Genomic DNA, 20,930 nt, shown 5'->3' with positions numbered 1-20,930 from the left:
GCCCCATAGCAATGGGTTTGTAAATAAATAGAGGAGTTTGTGATCAATGAAGTACATTAAGTGGAACAAGAAGACAGACCAAACTTGTGTGTCTTTATAAGCATAAACTCTAGAATGCAGAAAAATAAAATTCTAATGTCAGGTGACTACATGCCTTCCTGCTTTATCTGGTGAAGGATGCAGCAAGCTAAACTGCATTGTAGGAATGGTGGGATGGTGGGAGTGTGAGCATCTTTGTCCATTTCCTAGAGCCTGAACCACTTTTCAATCTTCTAAGACAAAGCTGTCTGTAAAAAAAATAATATACACAATCTCAATTTATTGCTGTGATACATTAGAATGAAAAAGCCAACCCTTCCAAGTGTATAGAGCTTTAGTTTATAAAGAACTGAGTATGAAAGAAATATCTTATTTCTCAGGGGACACAGCAGGGCTTAGGAACACAGATATTCCCGATGATCAGGACAAAAGGGCTGAGACTAGCATAACTAAGTACTAAAAATGCTCTAATATTTAGTATTGTGGAATCATGTGTTACTGTGGAACCTATGTAGAAAGAGAAAATAAAATCTGCCCAGTAAAAGAAAAGGAAACAGGTCATGAGAGCGAGAACTCTCTTGGTAGCTCTAATTTCTGGCCTAGAATTGTTTGTAAACCTAGAGCTGCAAAGGTAGAGGACACGCTTGTGATGCTTATACAGATGTAGAGCCATGGACCCACTGCTCCAGCCCATGAGACCCTGGAAAATGACATCACGAAGAGTCATGAGAGAGAGGAACAGCCAGTTAACTCTGTGTCCTGATGTCAGTATATAGCAATACCTAGTAAACATCCCAACTTCAGACCTGTTCATGCTGCTGCCTGCTGTGATATAGTGCAGCAAGTTGGAGCTTATCAGGGAATTAAAGATCCAAAAGAGGAGGAGAAAGGCAAGAACATGCCATGAAATGTGTGGCTTGAGCTTTCTCCAAAGTGTGGTCTTGGGACTGATGGTGACAGCCTGGAGCACACTGAGGAGACAGGTGGTACAGATGGAGAGGCCTCGGGCAACCCTTTCTAGATAAATTATAGTTTTACAACCAATATCACCTAAGAAGTTTCTGATATAAAAAATTGTGACTACATTTCTGACTCCTATGCAATAAATAATGATTGTGTTTACAAAAGCCAAGTGGATGAGAATAGCATCTATATTTTTTTTCTCAGGACCCATGATGAAAGTATACATATGTCTCACAAATAAGATGATATTTCCTAAAACTCCAAGTCCAATAAGTGAAAATAAAATTATTCTCTGGATGAGGTCACTCCAAATTATCTTCATGGCTAAAACTAGAAAAACCTGAGAAGCACTAGGAAGTAAACATGACATAGTTCATGGCAATGGGTTTCCTGTTTTCTTTAGTGAAATGAACAGTGCATTATGTAAATGCACAGAGTTCTTTGCTTTCAGATGTCTGATTTCGTTCTTCCACCTTCTGTTCTTGTTTCCACTGATATGGAGTTGATGATGATGACAATTGGACATGAGCACCGTGTTGATGCCTTCTCAGTTTTCTCAGAAGCCAGTTCTTTATCTCCTCCATCTCTAAATCTTTCCCATGAGAACATCCAGACAAAGGACAGGCTCACCAAACTTCTACGTCTTGATATTGGGCATCAACTTAGATTCTTCCCTCTCAGATCTTTTTTTTTTCCCCATACGATACACACTCATCCTTCAAGAAAATATTAAGCTAATAACAAATTGTAGCTCTTCTAGAAGAATATACTTGCCCCAATGGGGTTGCTTCCCAGGGAAAGTCATGTTGCTTTTCTTTGTCTCCAACTCAGAATTGACCTTGGCTATAAATAACACATAGATTAATTAGATATGAAAGTCCATATATTTCTCTTGAGGGGGATGGTATAATTAATTTTTATTTTCTATCATCTTATATATGGGATCATATTCAAGGTACCACTCCCCCACTACTCATGGGCTTTTTCTGACCATTCCCTAAGAACCTTCTTACAAGAGATCATCAAATCTCAGCTCTCAGCTTAGGCATTGCTCTTCTGAACTTTAAACAGGCATTTTCTATTACTTTGATTTTTTTGGGTTCATGAAATTGGTGACTTAATCAGTCAGTAATAGTATTTCCTATACACAACAAACAACTTATAACCTCATACTGATTTGGGTAATTTTAACTTTAAATTCTTTTTCTGTTTTCTCGTTCTATTTAAAGTTAAAATAGGGATTAAAACATAAATGTATTCATTTTGACTCAATTTTCATCATTCATAAATAGTTTTATTTGGGGACCTTAATTCTACTTGTCTGCTACATTTTTACCATTCCACGCTGCTTGCCAAATTTATCTGTGAATCACTTTCAGCTACTCTTGAGCAGTGTAACACTGGCACTCACCGTGTGACAAGGGTACATTTGATGTTCTCTTTCTGATCTGATTTCAGCCATGAACTTTTATAGCTTAGTACTGCCCACAGGTCACAAATGTGTCTCCTACAATTTCCCTGAACCCTCAGGACTATGTAGTCTGTTAGTCTGCTTATATCAGCCCCTTTGTCCTGAGGAGAGCTGAAAGATGCCTTAGTATGTTAGTTAATTTAAATATTTCCTGTTATGGGATGCTTTAACATAGGTTATGCATAACTAACTAACTGAGTTTTATGGTTGTACTATCCTATGGAAATCACAGAGATGAACTGTAAGGTTGTTCAGGGAAGATGTCCTGATTGTTCTCTTTCCCTTAATGTTCTGGAAGGTCTATTCAATTTGGAATACTCATTCAGTTATGTCTTCTGTGTTTCCTTGCATGCATAGGGGAGGGACATTTGCAAGCCCCCAGATATCCAGGGATTATCATGGACTATCTTTAAAAACACTTACCATTGTAGTTATTTTTCAGTTGGCTTATGTCTGTTATGATCTTTTATGATAGTGTATATTGAAAGATGTTCCTCTTGGTTCCGTGAGATACCAGTAATATGTATTGAAATAAGGAAGGTGTCTTTGTTTCCTGAATAGTGCCATTTCTGGAATGGCCAAATTATTCATTTACTTCAATTTTAGAAGATGTCAGAGAGACATTTTTATTATATTTTATTAATGTTAATTTTAGTCATTGCTGTGTGTATGGGTTATTTTTGTACATGTATTTCTAGGCACCACTGTGTAATTGGTGCTTGCAGAGGACAGAATACAGCCTTGGATTCCTGAAAAAGGAGTTGTACATGGTTGTTAGCTGTGGTGAGAGCTGATAACTTAATTATGGAACTCTGCAAGAGCAGTGAATACTCACGCAGCCAGCTCTTGATTTCATATATATATACATTTTAATTAGCTTCCCAAGCTTCTTACTTGAACCATGTTGGAATCAATTCATTTAGTCTGTGTTCATCCAGTTCAATGAGGGATTTTGCAGCCAAGGATGTGGTGGAGTTATACATATTCCAGAATGTTGACTGATACTCAAGGTTTAGAAATAGAAAGTTCAGTATATAGGAGTCACAAGAACACCTTTTGTGACCACCCAATATAAACTAAAATTCTGGGTTTCCAATTCATATATTCATCACTTTGAATATATTTATTTGGCTTCTTTAAAAGGTACTTTTCATATATAAAGTATGTTTTTATGTAATACAGTTATAATTTAGAGAGTCAATGAACTGACATGAATAGTACCTAATGAAGTTCCCACTATGCAGTAAACATCCATTTTCTAAAATCAGTAGTTACTATCAGAATTCAGATACATGTCTGTTTTATTCACAATTCTCATATTCGACAAATTACATTTGATCTAGAAATGAGAAATTACTGAAAGATAATTTTGAAATAGGCCCAAACTAATAAAATAGCAGGGTCCTGTGATTCCTTTTCCTAACCTAAATAGTTAAAAATGCCTGTCAGCAGGTTTGAGCCCAGTTAATTAGTTACAGAAGATGTGGAGTTACAAGACAAAGGCCTATGAAATCATCCAAAGAAACTGACTGACCATTAAAGATAAAAATGTATACAAGGACATCCTTAGAAGAACAGAGATATGTCCAAATGAGTAATGGGCCATCTGGTGTTCCTCCAACCCTTCCCCCCCACCCTTTGAGGTCTTCTCAAGGTCCAAGAAACTGCAATTTAAGTTTAACTAGATACTATGCTAACTAAGCTTCTGCCTACAAGAACTGCCCTCTGTCCCATCAACTGATACAGTCTTCTGATGTAAAACAACCAATCATGTGTACTCACGTAAAAATCTACTTCCCCCACCCCTTGGCTATAAAAGTCCTAATTCTTAGAGCCTCCGGTCAGTCCTTCTATCTCCAATGTGAGATATGGAGATATGGGCTGGCCCAAAGCTCTGATATTACACTGCCTCATGTGTTTGCAGCAAGCTGGTCTCCTGTGAGTTTTTTGGGTGGGCGCCGTCCTGAGACTTGAGTGAGAATCCCCCTTTGAGTCTTTTCATTACTATAAATAAAATCACCATAGAGAAAGATAGAGTACTCCATGAACAAGGGACTGAAGTCAGCAGAAGTTAAGTAGCCAAGAGAAGCTGTGGGAGCAAGACCTTCCTACTCCAGGCTGCACTGCAGGTGCCCTGTGTCCTACCGCTGCCTGTCCTGTGTAAGGAGCAGATCACCCCCAGTGACCACACACACTGTCCTTGTGGATACTGAGACAATACTGGATTGCATTTAAAAAATGATAGATCATCTTCTTCCTGAATCCTGCCACTATCTCCTCTCAGAGTGACAGGGAAGCTACATCCTTCTCTCCCACACATCAGCCCTCCACAGATTTCTCTCAGTGTCAAAGGCAGCTCCATACCCCATGACATGGCAGCACTCACCTGTGCAGTCTGTGCAGGGCTCAGGGTGGGTGTCCTCACAGCACAGCCAGGCCTTGCTTATCAACCTCAAGTTCTCCTGCTCAAGCAAGGTGTCAGGATGTCCCCACCAGGAGTTTGGCCTTGTCAGGGGAAAAGGCTCTTCTGTTCCATCCCTGAGGGCAGCTCTGCCTTCTCCCTGGTGCCCTGTCATTTGCTGAACTCAGAAACTTTATGATCCTAATTGCAGAGTTTGTGAGTAAGGAAAAAGGTGATGAACAGTGCCTGAGGTGAGCTGGCCCTTTGGACTTAACTTCACTCTGGCTTCTTTTTTTCTATGTACCCATTAAACCAACCATTGCTTGGAAAGAAATTTCTGATAATTCAAAGTGATCACTTTCTGAGTAACTTTTAAGGATATTATTTAGTAATAATAATAGATCATTGAATAATACAACTGAGGGCTCTCTGAAGTGTCATGTTTAGGACAAAGGGTGAGGAGACTCTGGTAGCTTCTGTGCTCTTAGCACTACTTAGCATGCCTGCTGTTGCTTTGCTGAGTGCTTTACCTGAATGGTTTATATTTGTTTGATGTTTTTTTTTTTCATTTCCTTACTTCAGTTTTTTCCATCCAATAGATGGTGATAATGTCACTTCCTTCCCCCAACACTTCCCACATTCTCAACATCCCACTTTATGTTTGCTCTCTTATGCTCTTCTTCCCACAAGACAAAATAAAACAAAAGATATGAATAAAAGAAAGTCTTAACAACAATAACAACAACAATAACAGAAAGAAAAATGTGGGGTTGCCCTGGAGCATGGCTGAGGTCACCCAGTGACATTTACTGTAGAAAACTGTTTTCCCCCATTGGCAGCAGGTATTATTTGAAAATAGTTTCTTGGTTGATGTTATAACCTCTCCTGCTCTGTCTCAGTGCTGGGACTCCATCTGGCTGAATCCTGCGCAGGTCTTGTGTGTGCCTTTACTGTTCCCTCTGATGACTATTTTATTTCCCCTCTAAGCGAGATTCAAGGATTTTTTTCTCTTGGGCCCGCATTGTACCAGAGCTATCCTGTCATTTATGGTTAACATCCACTTATAAGTGAGAACATATCATGGGTCTGGGTTACCTCACTTTTTATGCCCAAGGAGATCCTGAAGAGACCACCAGGGACCATGATGCTGATACAAGCAGAGAAGAATCTCTTTACTGGAGTTCGAATCTGGGATGCAACTCCCCTTGCTCAGCAGGTTAGCAATGTGACTCCTGGGTCTAGGGGACTGTGAGAATAAATTGTAAAAATGAAATTTTAGGTCTCAACATGAAAGATTCTTAGGTTCAGAGTTTCAATTAGCTGCCCCTGGGGTGCGTCCCAGGGAGTTGAACTAACATTTCAAAAGAACAAAGGACCTAAGATAGAGGCAATAAAACACCTGGGTAAACAGTCACTTAAAAGAATTCTCCTGGAGGGAAATACAGATGTAAATTGGGAGTGAGATACAGATGCCAATTGGGACAGAGTCTGGGAAGGAAACCAAGCTTGAGAAAGGGTGTTAATATCAGCCTTTGTAGTTATTGATTAAGAGGTAAAACTGCCTTTTTGAGCCTTGTGAATATAAAAGGCCCCAACTCTGACTCAGGACTCTCTTTTGTCTGCGTACAAGAGCGTCCTGGTGCACCAGTATCAATAAACCTCATGTTATTAAAACGAGTCCTGCCTGTGGGTTCTCTGTGGGAGTGTGTCCCTTGGTTTTGGATACTTAGAGTCCAACAGGACCAGGGTTTATATATGACAAATGCACAAGCTGGGGTTTCTGAGCCTTGCAGTTACATGATTGTGTAAGGGGTAAAGGGATGCTATCCTTAAAGTTGGTATAATTTGTTCAGACAGTAAGGAGGAACCACACATCTGGAAAGGTATGTTTTTTGACCTGGGAAGGAATAACTCATTCTGTTATCAGTGACTAGTGAATTCTTACAAGCTGGCAACAGCTGTCTGGAAACACTTGCTTTTCTTCCATTACTTAAGGGTGGGGGCCTTATTACCTCAAGGATCTTTATTTTTCAGTCTTCTTCAATGATTGGAGAGTGCTGCCCCAGAGGGTAGTACTGGCAGTGTGTGGGTCCCTTCCGGAGGGCATCCTATGATGATCTCTGGCCTGGTTTGGTGCAGGGGGGCGGGATCTGGTCCAAAAAGAACAGAGTGCAAGCATGGAGGGGGAATTTGGCTCTGCTGTCTCCGCTGTCACTACCCAGTTACTCCCAGGTGCTTGTCCAGGATGTGGCGATAAGGCTCTGGCTAGCTAGCAGGGAGGAGAGCAGATCTCTTCCCCAGTGTACAGCTCTTGCTGGGCCAGTGACATGCCAGCTGGCTGTCGAGGAGGGGAGGGTCCAGAAGGTGTCTAGGGAAAACAGACCTCTTCCCAAGTATTACAGCTCTTGTAACAAAAACTCTCGGACAATGGGATGATTCCCCATTCTCTCAGACACAGCAGAGAATCAGAGAAGATCTGAGAGAACCTGAGAAGACAGAGAGAGAATCAGACAGGAATTAGGCATTAGGTAGCAGGCACTTGGAACTCAAGACTTAGGACTTAGACTAAGAAGAGACTGAAGAATAAATGGGATTGAAACACACTGTCTGGTCTCCATTCTTTGAGTCCATCCTCACTCTCTCTCTTGCTGAACCCCGACCTACGGACAGGAGAGGCAGCTTGGGCTGGGATAGAGTGGCCGCCCCAAACTCGGGGCAGCCCGGGGCCTCAACATTTTGCTCAGGCCGAGACATTTTTTGGCCGCCTGAACGTGGGGTTAGTGTGGTTCTCAACAGCACCTGTAGCTTCTGTTCTCTTCCATAGATTTTCCATCTCCAGGATTCCCTCAGTTTGTATTTTCTTTATTGATTCTATTTTCATTTTTAGTCCTCGAGCAGTTTTATTCACCTCCTTTACCTGTTTGATTGTATTTTCCTGTTTTTCTTTGAGGAATTTTTATTCATTTTCTCTTTAAAGTCCTCTATTACCTTCATAACATTGAATTTAAGGTAATTTCCCTGTGCTTCTACTGTGTTAGGATATTCAGGGCTTGCTGTAGTAGGATAGCCAGGGTCTTTTGGTAGTGCCATATTGCCCTCGCTCTTCATGATTATGTTCTTTTGCTGTCCTTTAGTTATCTGATTGTCTCCAGTACAGGTAGGCCTCTGGCAATGCAGGCAAAGTTGTGGGCTAGAAAATGTAGTGTAGGGGACAGGTTGCAGTTCGACCCTGTTGGGTGTGCCCTAGGGAACCTGGAAGGCAGAGGGGCTGGGAGGGGATCCTATTTGCTTGTCACAGGTGCTGGGAGGTCTCCAGGAATGCAAGCAGAGGTGTGGCCCTGAAATGGAGCTCAAAAAACTCATTGCTGCTTATTACTGGGCATGCCCTAGGGTGACCCAGCAGGTAGATTAGAGTGAGAGATCTCACCTGGTTGTCCCTGGTGCCAACAGACCACTAGGAAATACAGGCAGAGTTGTGGGCTAGAAATTAGGGCCTGCAAGGGAGGGGCAGGGCACAAGCTGACAGCTGTTAGACTGGCAGCCAGGAGAGTTGGGGGGAGTGGATGAGTTTTTTTTCTTTAAACTTTTATTTTTTTTTTATTAGATTGATTCATCTTATGTGTGTTTTGTCTGCATATATAAGTGTGTGAGTGTGTGTGTTCCATGTATGCTTCATGCCCATGGAGGTCAAAAGAAGGAATTGGATGTCTTAGAACTGGAGTTACAGATGTTTGTGAACCACAATATATATGTGTGCCCAGAATCAAATATGGGTCCTCTACAGGAGCAACAATTGCTCTTAACCAACCATTGAACCAACCATCTCTCTCACATAGTGTTACCGAACTTTAAAATATTCAAAGAGCAAACATTTCAGTTTCTCAGATGTTCTACCACTTCAGTTCCTGGCTTCATGGTAAAAGGAGGGAAAATTCCCAGGAGCCAGGAAACTCAGGTATTATAGTGAGGAGCAAAAAGTTTCTGGCTCAGCAAATGGCGGAACATCAGGGAAAGCACAGAGCTGGCTTCCAGGATGGAGATTGCAGAAGGAGTCCTTTCCCCTGGAGAAACCAAACTCCTTCTGGTGATTTCCTATTAGCAGTGACAGTTGCTGTGAGCCCAGGGCTCAAGGATGATAAAGAGGGCTTGTCTGTGCCGTGAGGACACCCACCCTGAGCCCTGCACAGACTTCCCAAGTGAGTGTTTCATCATGTCACAGTGGACTGAAACTGCCTTTCACATTGACAGAGACTCTGTGAGGTAGGGATGGTTAGGGGAGGTGGTTAAAGAGAGGGTGTATGTTCCTCTGTCACTGTGCAACAGGAAAGTGACAAGATCCAGGAAGAAATCAGTCTCTCATTTTCCATCTGTCCTCCAGAATTGTTTCCATATCCACAAGGGAGCAGAGTGCAGTTGCGTGTGGTGCACTGAGCCAGAGATGCTCAATACAGCTGAGGCAGGTACAGGGACATGGGCTGAAATTTCAGCTTGAGTGTAGGGAAGCTTTCCTTTGCTGTTCCTCCATTTTGTGTTTGTCCTCACAGGAGTGAGAGGTTCTACTCGATAGGATCTTATATCAGATGCCCTTCATCTCTCTCAGAATAGGGGACTTTGCCCTTTTTTGTTATGGTTTTATTGTTTCTGAAGTTTCTTTCTTCTGATTTAGAACATAACACAGTGTGCAGTTACAGAGAATAGTTAGGGAAACTGACATGACACAAAATCCTAGAGCAATGGCTATTAGAGCATGTTAACACTGGGCAGACACTGTCCTAAGCACTATGTGCCTCTGGTCCACTGAATCCTCACAATACACATGAATGGTACAAAGCACCTTCCCTACATTAGTGAGTCTTAAAGGGGCCAAGTAAGATGTTCAAAGTCCAGCATACGGTAATAGGAAAGACAGCATTTAACAGACAGACTAGCTGGTTACAAAGCTTGAGCTTGTTGATTATGCAATTTAATCCTTCTCAGGTTTACTGTCTTTTCTCTCTCATGTATCTGGACCTTGTACTGCACCCCTAAGTTTCATGATCTATGTCTGAAAGAATATCCTGACTTGATTAGTTTCACATAGATTGCTCTTTGTTATTTCTTATATACTATAGGAGTGAGGGTTGAGAAAGCTTATTGAAGATTATACATAGTCACCTTGGGACAACCAAATGTGTGTGTGTGTGTGTCTGTCTGTCTCTGCCACCCTTCCTCTCTTCATTTGTGGGTGTATCTTTTTCAACTAAGTTATGCCAAGGGTGGAAATCCAAGACAATTTTATCATTATAAATCTTGCTATTGGCATCTCAGTGATCACATAGGCACATGTGAAAAGCTACTAAATTATAACTAGATTAATGTAGACAGATTTCAAGAGAAAATTCAAGCTTTTTTGGTAAATTTCTTGACTTGATGGGTAAGCCCATGCCCATCACTAACTTGGTTGAAAGGTGTAAGCTCACATTATTGCATAAATGGGAAAGTGCTAGATACTTACCAATTGTGGCATCCAAAGTGAACAGACTTCTCTGGGATACTGAGCTTTACCAGTCATCAGAAAAGAGCCCAACTCAAATGTTTCTCAAAATTGGTTTGTCAGAACATCTCTGTGATTAAAAAGGTTTTAAAACCAACAGTTTCCTTGAGCAACCTATAACTTTTGAGCAGCCACTATGCTAATACTTACATTCTACGTACAAACCAGTGTCTCTGAGGCCTGTTTATTGCCCAGTAAAGGAAGGGAGAAGATGCATAGGCAACATGGCCTTCTGAGGGCAGGGAAAGCTTAAGTGATAAAGCTCTAAGCAGGTGCTGTGAGGCATAGGGGATGGGCAAAGATCAGCCCTGGATAATATAGCACATATTCCTGTGGAAATGTAAGCACTGATGCTAACATTTGTTTGTGAGAGGTTCAACGTAATTCAAACCTGATTTAGATGTGGATGAGATGTCAAATTGTGGAGGACAGATAGAAATTAAGGCTGTCATGCAATGTTCTGTGTGTTTTGTGAAGAGTGAAACAAAATGGAATACATTTCTGCTTCAAAGGCTTATTTTTGCTGTAATAAAAAAATAAAGAAACAGAAAAAAAAAAAGAAACTATTCATAAAATGGTTACATTCCTAGTGTGAGATATTGGGGAGGACAGACAAGCTGAGAGATTTTTGACTAAGAACATCAGTAGCCTGAAATAAACTGAAATCAATCAGGAAGACATGCCTTTGTTAAGACTTTACAAGAACAGTTTTCCTGGAGTTCTGTTGGGGGAAATGTTCCCAGAAGAAAGAGTAAAACCAGAGTTAATAAGACTTAAAATGAAAACACCTACAGCCTGGTTCTACCCATGAAGGTGGGGAGCACAATTTTTAGCCACACTCAGTCCCATCTCGAGGCCAGTGATCTAGACGGTCATGTTCTAAGTCACTGACTCAACGCTAAGTCTGTATAATTTATGGTCAAAGGTCTTGGGAAGAGAAGATACCATGTCATCTTCCCAGAAAAATCGGTCCACTTGTCCAACATACCTTTCTGAGAAGCTGCAAGCTTTTTTTGAGTTCAACATCATTTGAATGATTGGTTGCATATGGGGCACATTTTATTTTATTTTCTTAAGTCTGTCACCACACAATCTTAAGTTCAGGGTTTCTAGAAAGGCGAACAGCAGATTCTTACCATTTTCCCATTCCACCATCCGTGCCATGTGACTTTTAGCTTGTCAATAACACTGAGGATATTACTTAGGTATTTTTCTGTCAGAAATCAGTATTTCACCCCATCATTGTTAGAGCATGAGAGCGAGATAGGGTAGGTGGAGGTGATGAGGTGACTTATCTGAGCTGAGCTTGCAGGGCAGAGTGAAGACAACAGTGAGACAAGTGAAGTCACTGGAGGACACTTGGGGTTGAAACCGGAGATATTTATAAAACGGTGCCCAGTCCGGTCTGGCTTGTTCTTAGGAAGCCGCCATGTTCCCACTGTTCTTGCTCAGACCAGGGCTCTGGCGAGCTAGAAGCACCAGTCTTGGTGTCCACAAGATGCCAGCATGGCAGCTGGCTGCCAATTCACCACACTGCCTCCACAAAGCTTGGCTGAGCCCCAGACAATATCTGAAAATCTGAATATCTGAAAAATATCTGCCATACTCGAGATACCCTGTAGAATGAAGGCTCTTAATGCTTAAAGGTTATCCAATAAATTCGTATATTTGAAAATGTTCAATTAACAAAATGTCCACACAATTAGAATTGTTACCCAGTATCTAACCTTTAGATATAAATTGTTACCCAGAACTGCTTTCGATCCATCCATCTTCCTCCACGATTGCTATGTCTCCCCTTTCTCCTACCCTTCTTCTTTCCTTCTCCCAGCTCTTCCTCCTCTTCTACTGTCCAATCACTGAGCTCCACTGCTCAATGTAGCAGATAAGTATTCTGTTATATGCGGTCAATAATTACATGACAGAGCTAGGTTCCAAAACGGCTGAAAAATCTAACGTTAATGCAGAAAGACAGTTATAACCAGGTAAGACCTTAAGGTGACACAATAGAGCCTGAGAAACAACTTCTCTCACATGGTGCCATGGCAGGTCTGGAAACCATGCTCCTGGTCAGGCCTCACTGACACACTGATGTGTAAATATCTATTTGACAGATCGTTAACAGTCAAGCTTCCAGCTCTGGCTCCTGGTCACTAACTGTGGCCTGTACTGAACATCCCAGTGTTTGCTAGGCCTCCTAGTCCCCTTGAATCCCAGACTCTGTCTTCCCTTATGCTGCGCAGGTATACCCTATTGGCCCACAGACAAGAGAACCACAGTGAGAAGGGAGCACGGGGGACCTGCTTGGTGAAACTAAGGTAGTACGGCCTTGCCAAGCCACAGGACATTGGTGTTTCCAAGAACTCACAACCCCCAGCCCTGGAGGAACCAGAGGGTCCAGAAATTGCATCGACACTGCATCCTCAAGACACTGTACTGCAGTCATCCCAGTGATGCTCTCCTTATTGAGTAACCTAGTCAGAAAAGTACAAGACCCGTGCAGTCCCTGTGCATGCTCCTTCAGTCATCGTGAATTCATGAGAGCTTTGCTCATATTGATTTAGAAAGTTTCTTTTCCTTGGTGTCCTCCATCTCCTCTGGCCCTAATGCTCTTTTCACATTCTCCTCTCTGGGGTTCCCTGAGCTCTGAGGGAAGGTATCTGATGGGGACATCCGATTTAGGGCTGAGTGCTTCAGGGCCCCACTCTCTGCTTAATGTCTGGCCATGGGACTTTCTATGGAAGCTTCTGTGCTAAAAGCTGAGCAAGGCAATGATCTGTGAGTACAGTAGATCATTAGGAGTCATTTTTATCACTTCCTCTTCATTCCATTTTTAGAGTTATTAAGCTCTACCCTCTGTCCCTGGGCCATTGAGTCTCAGGTTCTTGGTTACTTAAGCTGTGTTGAGTATGGGTTCCATTTTGTGCAATGAGCCTTAAGTCCAATCAGTTATTGGTTGGATATGCCCAAAGCTTTGTGTCAACATTTCCCTAGCATATCTTAGAGACTGTATATTATTATAGATAAAGAGTTTGTGGCCATCTTGGTGTGTCTGTTTTTCTTCTGAGAGCATGCAGAGTAGCTTCCTAGACCAAATACATTAAAACAGAGGGGTGAAGGCTCTATGTAGCCACCAACTGGACATCATGAAGTTCAATGTGTTCTGTAGGTGTTCTGTTCTGCAAGGAGGCCATGCTTTCCATTTCTGAAGCAACCTATAGTCTTGGGAACCATGTGGGACATTTGGAGATTTCCATAAGGCCCTTTGTGCCAATCAGTCTCATTTTAAAATTTCTATTTATTACATATGCAAGGTACAATTGAGTTTCCCTCCACCCAGATTTTCTCATTTAACAGAGGCTATGAAAATCCTGGCTTCCTCAAAACTTACATTTCGTTTGTAGCAGAAGCATTTCTAATGGCTATTATGTGTCAGCTTCACCCACATATGTGGAGACACCATCATGCATAGAACAGAAAGAAGCCAGTAACCTTGAACTCATCTCCCAAGGAAACCTAGTAGTGCCTTCTCCTCAAGAACAAGATGATGATGATGTCATCACCTCTAAGCTCAGCCCTGCATACACATTTATTTACATAACATTGTATCTGAGCTAGGAAGGGCCTCCTAGGAACTAGAATGAAAAGTATCAGGAAGGACCAGTCTTGGGCACATGTAAGTTTTAGAAGTGATTTTGAAGGTTTGTGATAAGTAAGAATTGTCAGGGACACATTCATGTTTCCAGTCCCTTAAGATACTTAGCCTGCAGATTTGACACAATCAATTACAGCAAAACCCTTCATTACTGAAGGATATAGGTAGAACAAGGGACTCTACACTTGTTCTGTGCTGTGTTTGGGATTTGCACAGGGAGTAGGATCCTAGGGTTCTGGAACCATTTATTATATTTCTCTTTAGCAAAGCATTTAAGAAAGAGTAGAAAGAGACTTGGTCTGTATGTCGGAACCCAGAGCGATGCCAGGTAACAGGCTGCCACTTTGGTTCATCTTCCAGTCAGAAACTTGGTTAGCAGTTAATTTTCTCACCTCACATCCTTCCTCTCAAAATAATTAAACCCTAATTAAGCTGGAAATAACTTCTGAGCAAAACAGATGTTGTAACTGTGGGAGAGAGAAAAGCTGTACTTCAGGGACTGAGGCCCTGCGGTGGCCTTCCTTGCCCCTGACACTGTGACAACATGAAACCTGAAGTCTGCAGTACCTGATGGCAGCCAAGAGCCCCACAGATCCAGACAGTACAAATATGACCTGGCAAATGTCACCTTCCCAGAGCTGCTCCAGAGCCTGCCTGCACCACAGAGGTCCAGGTGAGTACATGGAGGTAAGATCTTAGATCCCCTCAGCTGTGCCATGGAGAGATGCACTAAAGCTGAAGTCTCTCTCTAAGATGGAGTAGTTGAGAGGCTCTGTGAGCCTTGGGTCCTTGACTTTCCTTCTGACCCTGACAAGGCTGATCCCTCGGTCCAAAAAGATCATAGGAGATGAATTCCTCAAGATACAGAAATGGGACAGAAATGCTGAGAAATTGCTATTCATCCTCAGACTTGTGTCATGACAGAGCTCTGGGTGGGTCTTTGCCTAAGCTTATCTTTTAAACAAGGAGTCAATAAGATACAGAAGATTTTCAAATATCTATAAAAAATTGAGACTATAATAATCCACTCATGTAATGTCAGCACTAGAGAGTCTGAGGGAAGATAAGTATCTTCAAGGATACTCTGGTTTACATAGGGAGACTGCTGCTCAAAAATAACAAGATGAAACAAACAAACCCTCAAACAAAAACAAATTCTCTCCTTTTTCTTTGCTTCCATGTTTGTCAGCATTGTGCCTTAACAGTGTGACTAGTGTTTATGAAGTTTGTATTTTTTTTCTTTTGATGCATTTCCACTTTTGAAGTATTGATACATGTTTTCTTTTACAATAACTTTGTAACTCTTAAATGGAAAGTTTTTCTTCTTAACATCTCACAGTGCTCTCACATGATAGTGTAACTACCTATATCAACTTTAGTCATTGTATGCCTGGTGGCTATGTGGAAGTATAAACTATTAAGTGTAACACTTATGTTTACCGTGTTGAGAATTCCTGCTATAAAGGATTCAGGCTGTGACCCAGTACAGCCTGAATCAGCTCATGTTAACTCTATCCTAGTGCTAAGCAGCAAAGAGCAAAAATCTGTTTTGTTCTTATTTATTTGAGGTTTAGAAAACCAGTTTGGATGGATACTGCCTGCCTAAGGCTCTTGGGGCTTAGACACATTACAGGCTCATCTATGTATCTACACAAAGACCACCCTGTCTTTTAATTTAATTTTATATAGCATTTTCCAGGATAATGCTGAAGATGAGTCACCTTGACCTCCTTCTACAGTCCACATCAGTGAGACAGGAATCATTTAACACTTATTATAAAAATGTTAATTAAGGCCGATGAGCTTGCTACTAATGTCTGAAGCATATTTTATTATGTGCAGATATGTAGGATGGTACTGTGATTTCTAGGATACACTGATACATGTGATAATTACCTCTTTGTCATAGGAGCAGTTGAAAGGAAGCAATTGACATTTCTAGTCAGGAGGTTATCTGGACCCAAACCTGGGCACAAAGCTAAATTCATGCAGGTCATGTGTGCTATCATCAGGACACAGACATTTAAAGCAACTGTGTGAGCTTAGCGGGAAGGAGAGCAGGAACAACCTACTGTGCTGCATGCAGCCATATTGAGAACTACAAAATTGCACTCATCCCATGGCAGCACCTAATACCTCATTAATTCTGTCCCATCTACTTAATCGTCATCGCCTAGTCCAGAGCTGTTCCTTGCTCCCTTAGATTTCCTGATCACTCACTTGGGTCACAGATTCCCCAAAACCATCCACTGGGATCACATTTCTCTGCTACCCTCTCTCCTAGGAAGCACCCAAGGTTCTGCCAGACACCTTCACTGGCTGCATCCTGGCACTTATATGATTTTTTCACACAACAGTCTTTTTCAGGACATCTTTTGATGACTCAGCTTTAATTATTGTGCCCTGACTGGTTAAGTTATTCAATATAAATTGACATTGAGGACTGCCTTAAAAAATATCTAGTGAACTCTTACATGGGGTGAAATCACAGAATGTTTAATATAAAAACTTTAAAAATAATAAGATGTAGAAATTGAAGTTATAAAGCTTTAAATCCAACTGATATATAAATAGTTATACTAGTCAAGAAGAAAATAAGAAAAAAATATAGAATGAAGGAGACAGTGTGGAAGGTAAGGTTACCAGATTTGAGAAATGCTGCAGGTGCACAGGATTTCCCAGTGTCTGTGTGTGATGTGGGGAAAGCAGACAGGGTCAGGATGAGCCTCATCCTTTGGGAATTAGGTAGGGAAATATGATGAACTAGAATGAGAAACAGAAGAAGAAATTTCATTTGGGGAAACTTGGTATTCAATTTAGCTATGATGAGAGCTAACAAGGATAATCCATACATGCATGCATGCAGACAGACAGACAAACACACACACACACACACACACACACACACACACACACACACACACACCCCTTCCCCAAACACAAAGAAAGTGTTAGAGAGAGAAAGAGAGAGAGACAGAGAGAAGAACAAGTCATTTTTTATAGTGTACAACTAAAAAAAAAATTCTCCTTTAAAACTTTAGATTTGAATATCAGTTACCAAACTCACCTGACTGAGCACACACAATATTTCAGAGTCCACAGGGAAAGGAGGAGTTTCAGGGACCTCACCTGCAACATTACATGTGTCCACCACTGCCTCTTGCATGCCAGAAAATGCCGTAATGTAAAATGTGCTGTTTAGACTGACACTTTCTTGAAAAAGTCTTGATGTCTTGGATACAAGTTTTTCAACCTAGTAAGTAAAAATGGTTTTGCAGTTTATTAAGGAAACAATTTTTCTCTTCATGACTATGATTGGCATCCTGGGGAATATTTCTGTTTTTGTGAATTATTTTTTCAGTTTATTAGAAGGTGCTGAGAAGAAACCCATACACCTCATTCTCATCCACTTGTCTTTTATAAACATCCTAATCCTTCTTGCAAAAGGATTGAGAAAGATAATAACAGCTTTTGGTTTGAGAAACTTCCTGGATGACATAGGCTGTAAGATCATCGTTTACCTGGAGAGGGTGGCCCGGGGCCTCTCCATCTGCACCAGCAGTCTCCTCACTGTGGTCCAGGCCATCATCATCAGTCCCAGAGCATCTGGGTGGAGCAGACTCAGGCCAAAGTCTGCATGGCACATCCTTCCATTCTTCGCATTCTTTTGGATATTCAATGCTTTAATAAGTGTGAACCTAATCCACTCCATGAAAAGTACAGATCTGAATATGTCACAGCTTAGGAATGGCTACAACTATTGTTATTTTATGCTAGAAAGTCAGGAAATAAAATGGATTTTTCTCATCCTCATGGTCCTGAGAGATGCAGTGTTTCAGGGCGCCATGGGAGGGGCCAGCGGCTACATGGTATTTCTTCTCCACAAGCATCACCAGCATGTCCTCTACCTTCAGAACTCCAAGCTTCTCTACAGAACTCCCCCTGAGCTGAGAGCTGCACAAAGTGTCCTCCTTTTGATGCTCTGTTTTGTTTTCTTCTACTGGACAGATTGTGCCTTTTCTCTGTTTCTAAGTCTCTCTTTAGGGGACTATTCATTGATGATAAATATTCATGAATTTCTGACCCTTGGTTATGTGATTTTCAGCCCCCTTGTGCTGATTCACAGGGATGGGCTTCTGGCTGAATGCTGGTATGCTCAGTGGAAGACATTGAGAAAATGTGTCTCTCATCTACCTGTTCAATAAACAAGAACGAACTCACATTTCTGCAATGTTGTGGGCAAGAAACGAATCCCATACAGCCACTTAATCGTATGTTTATTCTTAGACAATAATCTTGGTGACTCAGAGCCTTGAGCTAAGAGAGATCTTACCTAATTACAGTGATATAGAAACCTTATTCTCCAGTTGGCCACTCTTTTGAAGCAACTTTGTCAACTTTTTATATTTGCATACATTCATTGTTTATGAAGCATCTTCATGCATTTATGACTGTGTAGCTCATGCGTGCCTGAGGCCTGTGTATGATGGAAGAGACCATCAAATTCCCCATTACTGACTGCGGTTAGATAGATGGTTCTGAGCTAAAATATGGTTCCTTGAAATTGAATCTTGGACCTCTAAAAGCTAGCCAGTGCTCTTAATGAGTGAGATGTCACTTAAGCTCTGAGAAATAAGCTTTAATTACAATTTTAAGACTGCTTTTATTACTACCTTATTACTACCATTACTAGAAGCATGCAAATGGATTTGATAAATATTTTAAAATTCATAGTGATTTGATCATGGTATTCCAAGAATTCCTTATTTGTACTGACACTGTCCTTGCTAAATGTTAGCATCTCGAGGCTACTTTGTGATTATTTAAACTGTCTGTAAGAATCCATCCATGGAAAAGACTTTATACAATTGTGAAAGAATGATATGTACCATGTAGTTAGTCCACAGAAGCTCAATGCAGCAGTCATAGAACTTAAATGCCTGGAAACATTTCATTGGTGTTATATTTTTGAATGTTCTCTGTAGGAATAGACTGGAAATATAGCATAAACTAGAAAACAAGCACATAGTAAAGTTTTATTTTATATCTGTCTATAGTTGTATGTTGATTTTTAAATGAGTATTTATCTTTTTTCAAGATAAATCAATAAGTGTGACTGAAGCCGAGCAAGGCTTGTTTGCCGCTGCCCTTTCTTACTGCCCGGGTGCTCTCCACAGCTATATCCAGCTCTGTGTCACCAAAGAGCTGCAAAAGGATAGGATTCTACACTCATTGTAATGAAGGATTCATTGTTGAATTTCTTAAATTGGGTTCATACAGTAAGATATTGACATGAGTTTAAGAATCTAATGCAGAATACATTCTGAAAATATGTATTGATATAATCACTGGACATGAAATTGTTGAATTATCAGAGATACATTTATGCTGTTAAAAAGTTTTACAACTTATACCTGACTGAAACCCCTATAACGTTTTGGGTACATCGTGGGTCTACTTTACAATGATTAATAGGTATTTATTTTTTAAATGGTTACATTGTAGACACAAAATATTTAAGTGTCATGTATTGTATTGTGCTTTAGCTTATTAATTGCTTATTTTTTTCAGTAAAAAGATTTATTTTATATTTATGAGGATGTGTCTGTGTGAGTGTATGCCACATTTGTAGAGGTGCCACATAGACCAGAAAAAGGCTTTGGGTACCAGGGAACTAGAGCTACAGGCTACTATGAGTCCTATGATGTGGATATTGGGTAACGAAACAGGGTTCTCTACAAGAGGAGCAGGTCTTCACCATCCTTCCACCTCCTAGTCTTTCTGCTGTAAATGTGACTTGTCTGTAGGTAACGTCCATCGCTCATGTTATTTTTATAGCTCTTATGTTAAAGTCTTTTTCTAAGTGTCTGACATAAAGAACCAGACAAACCAATACCTTCTAAATCAGTCTGTGTAATTTAACTCAAAAAGAAGTGATGTAAGAACATGGAGAAGGCGTGAAGAAAGACATATTTAATCAAAATGATGGAGAGGTTGTTCAACATTAAGAATAGATGGGGGCTGGAGAGATGATTTGGTGAGTAAAAACACCAGCTGACACTCAGACAGTCTGATCTGTCTCTGAAGAAGAAAACTGATTCCCACATGCTTTTCTTCTGACCTCCACATGCATGCTGAGACACACATGGACACACAGAGAAACATATAAAGTAAAATTTACAATTATTTAAAAATTAAAAAAAGATAAGAAAGTGATGTGCAATTGTTGACAGGGCTTGACAAAGATGGCCTGGACTCTGAGTAGTGGCATATAGAGCTGCTATTTTGAATTTATGTCTAAAAGTCAGAGTAGATTGGACAAAACCAAAATGTTGATCAAAACATATGTTAAAATTTTAATACATGATGAAAATAGTTACAAATCTAAGTAAGTAAAGGAAAGTAAAGGCAACCAGGAAATAAATTCATTTATACCATTCAGTTAACTCACAAGAGATTTGAAATCAGATTAGTATAAACATCACTTCAAACTTTGTCATTTGTTTAGGCTGGACACATCACATGTCAATAGGATGGACTAGTAGAATATTATACTAAATAAGAAAAGTCAGGGCTGAAGAGATGGATCTGAGGTTGAGAGCACTGGCTGCTCTTCCAGAGGTTCCTGAGTTCAATTTTTAGCAGCCACGTAGCGGCTCACAACCATCTGTAATGGGATCTGATGCTCTCCTCTATCTGATGCCTCTTCTGTCATGTAGACATACATGCAAACAGAGCACCCGTGTACCTAAAATACATGTACCTAAAATAAATAAAATTTAAATACAAAACATTTTTAAAAATGAAAAAAGTCACTGCATTCAAATCAATCTTTAGTAAATCACAGAATTTTACTAATGAGTAGAAT

The 20,930-nt window shown here is 40.7% G+C and overlaps 2 protein-coding genes across 2 annotated transcripts; one reads left to right on the top strand and one right to left on the bottom strand.

The window, feature by feature from the left end:
* Positions 1–415: 415 nt before the first annotated feature.
* On the bottom strand, positions 416–1,339 carry LOC117714253 (putative vomeronasal receptor-like protein 4). Its single transcript, XM_034510949.2, has one exon. It carries the CDS (start codon positions 1,322–1,324, stop codon positions 416–418), a length of 909 nt encoding a protein of 302 aa, XP_034366840.2. The 5' UTR covers positions 1,325–1,339.
* A 12,708-nt stretch (positions 1,340–14,047) lies between these two features.
* Positions 14,048–18,267, top strand: LOC117714011 (vomeronasal type-1 receptor 4-like). The gene is made up of 2 exons (XM_034510595.1): positions 14,048–14,054; positions 17,324–18,267. Exons 1-2 carry the CDS (start codon positions 14,048–14,050, stop codon positions 18,265–18,267), a joined length of 951 nt encoding a protein of 316 aa, XP_034366486.1.
* The last annotated feature ends 2,663 nt before the right edge of the window (positions 18,268–20,930 follow it).

This window comes from Arvicanthis niloticus, chromosome 8 (genome assembly GCF_011762505.2).
Source record: "Arvicanthis niloticus isolate mArvNil1 chromosome 8, mArvNil1.pat.X, whole genome shotgun sequence".
Taxonomy (NCBI): domain Eukaryota; kingdom Metazoa; phylum Chordata; class Mammalia; order Rodentia; family Muridae; genus Arvicanthis; species Arvicanthis niloticus.
This window is presented reverse-complemented; position numbering and strand designations above follow the sequence as displayed.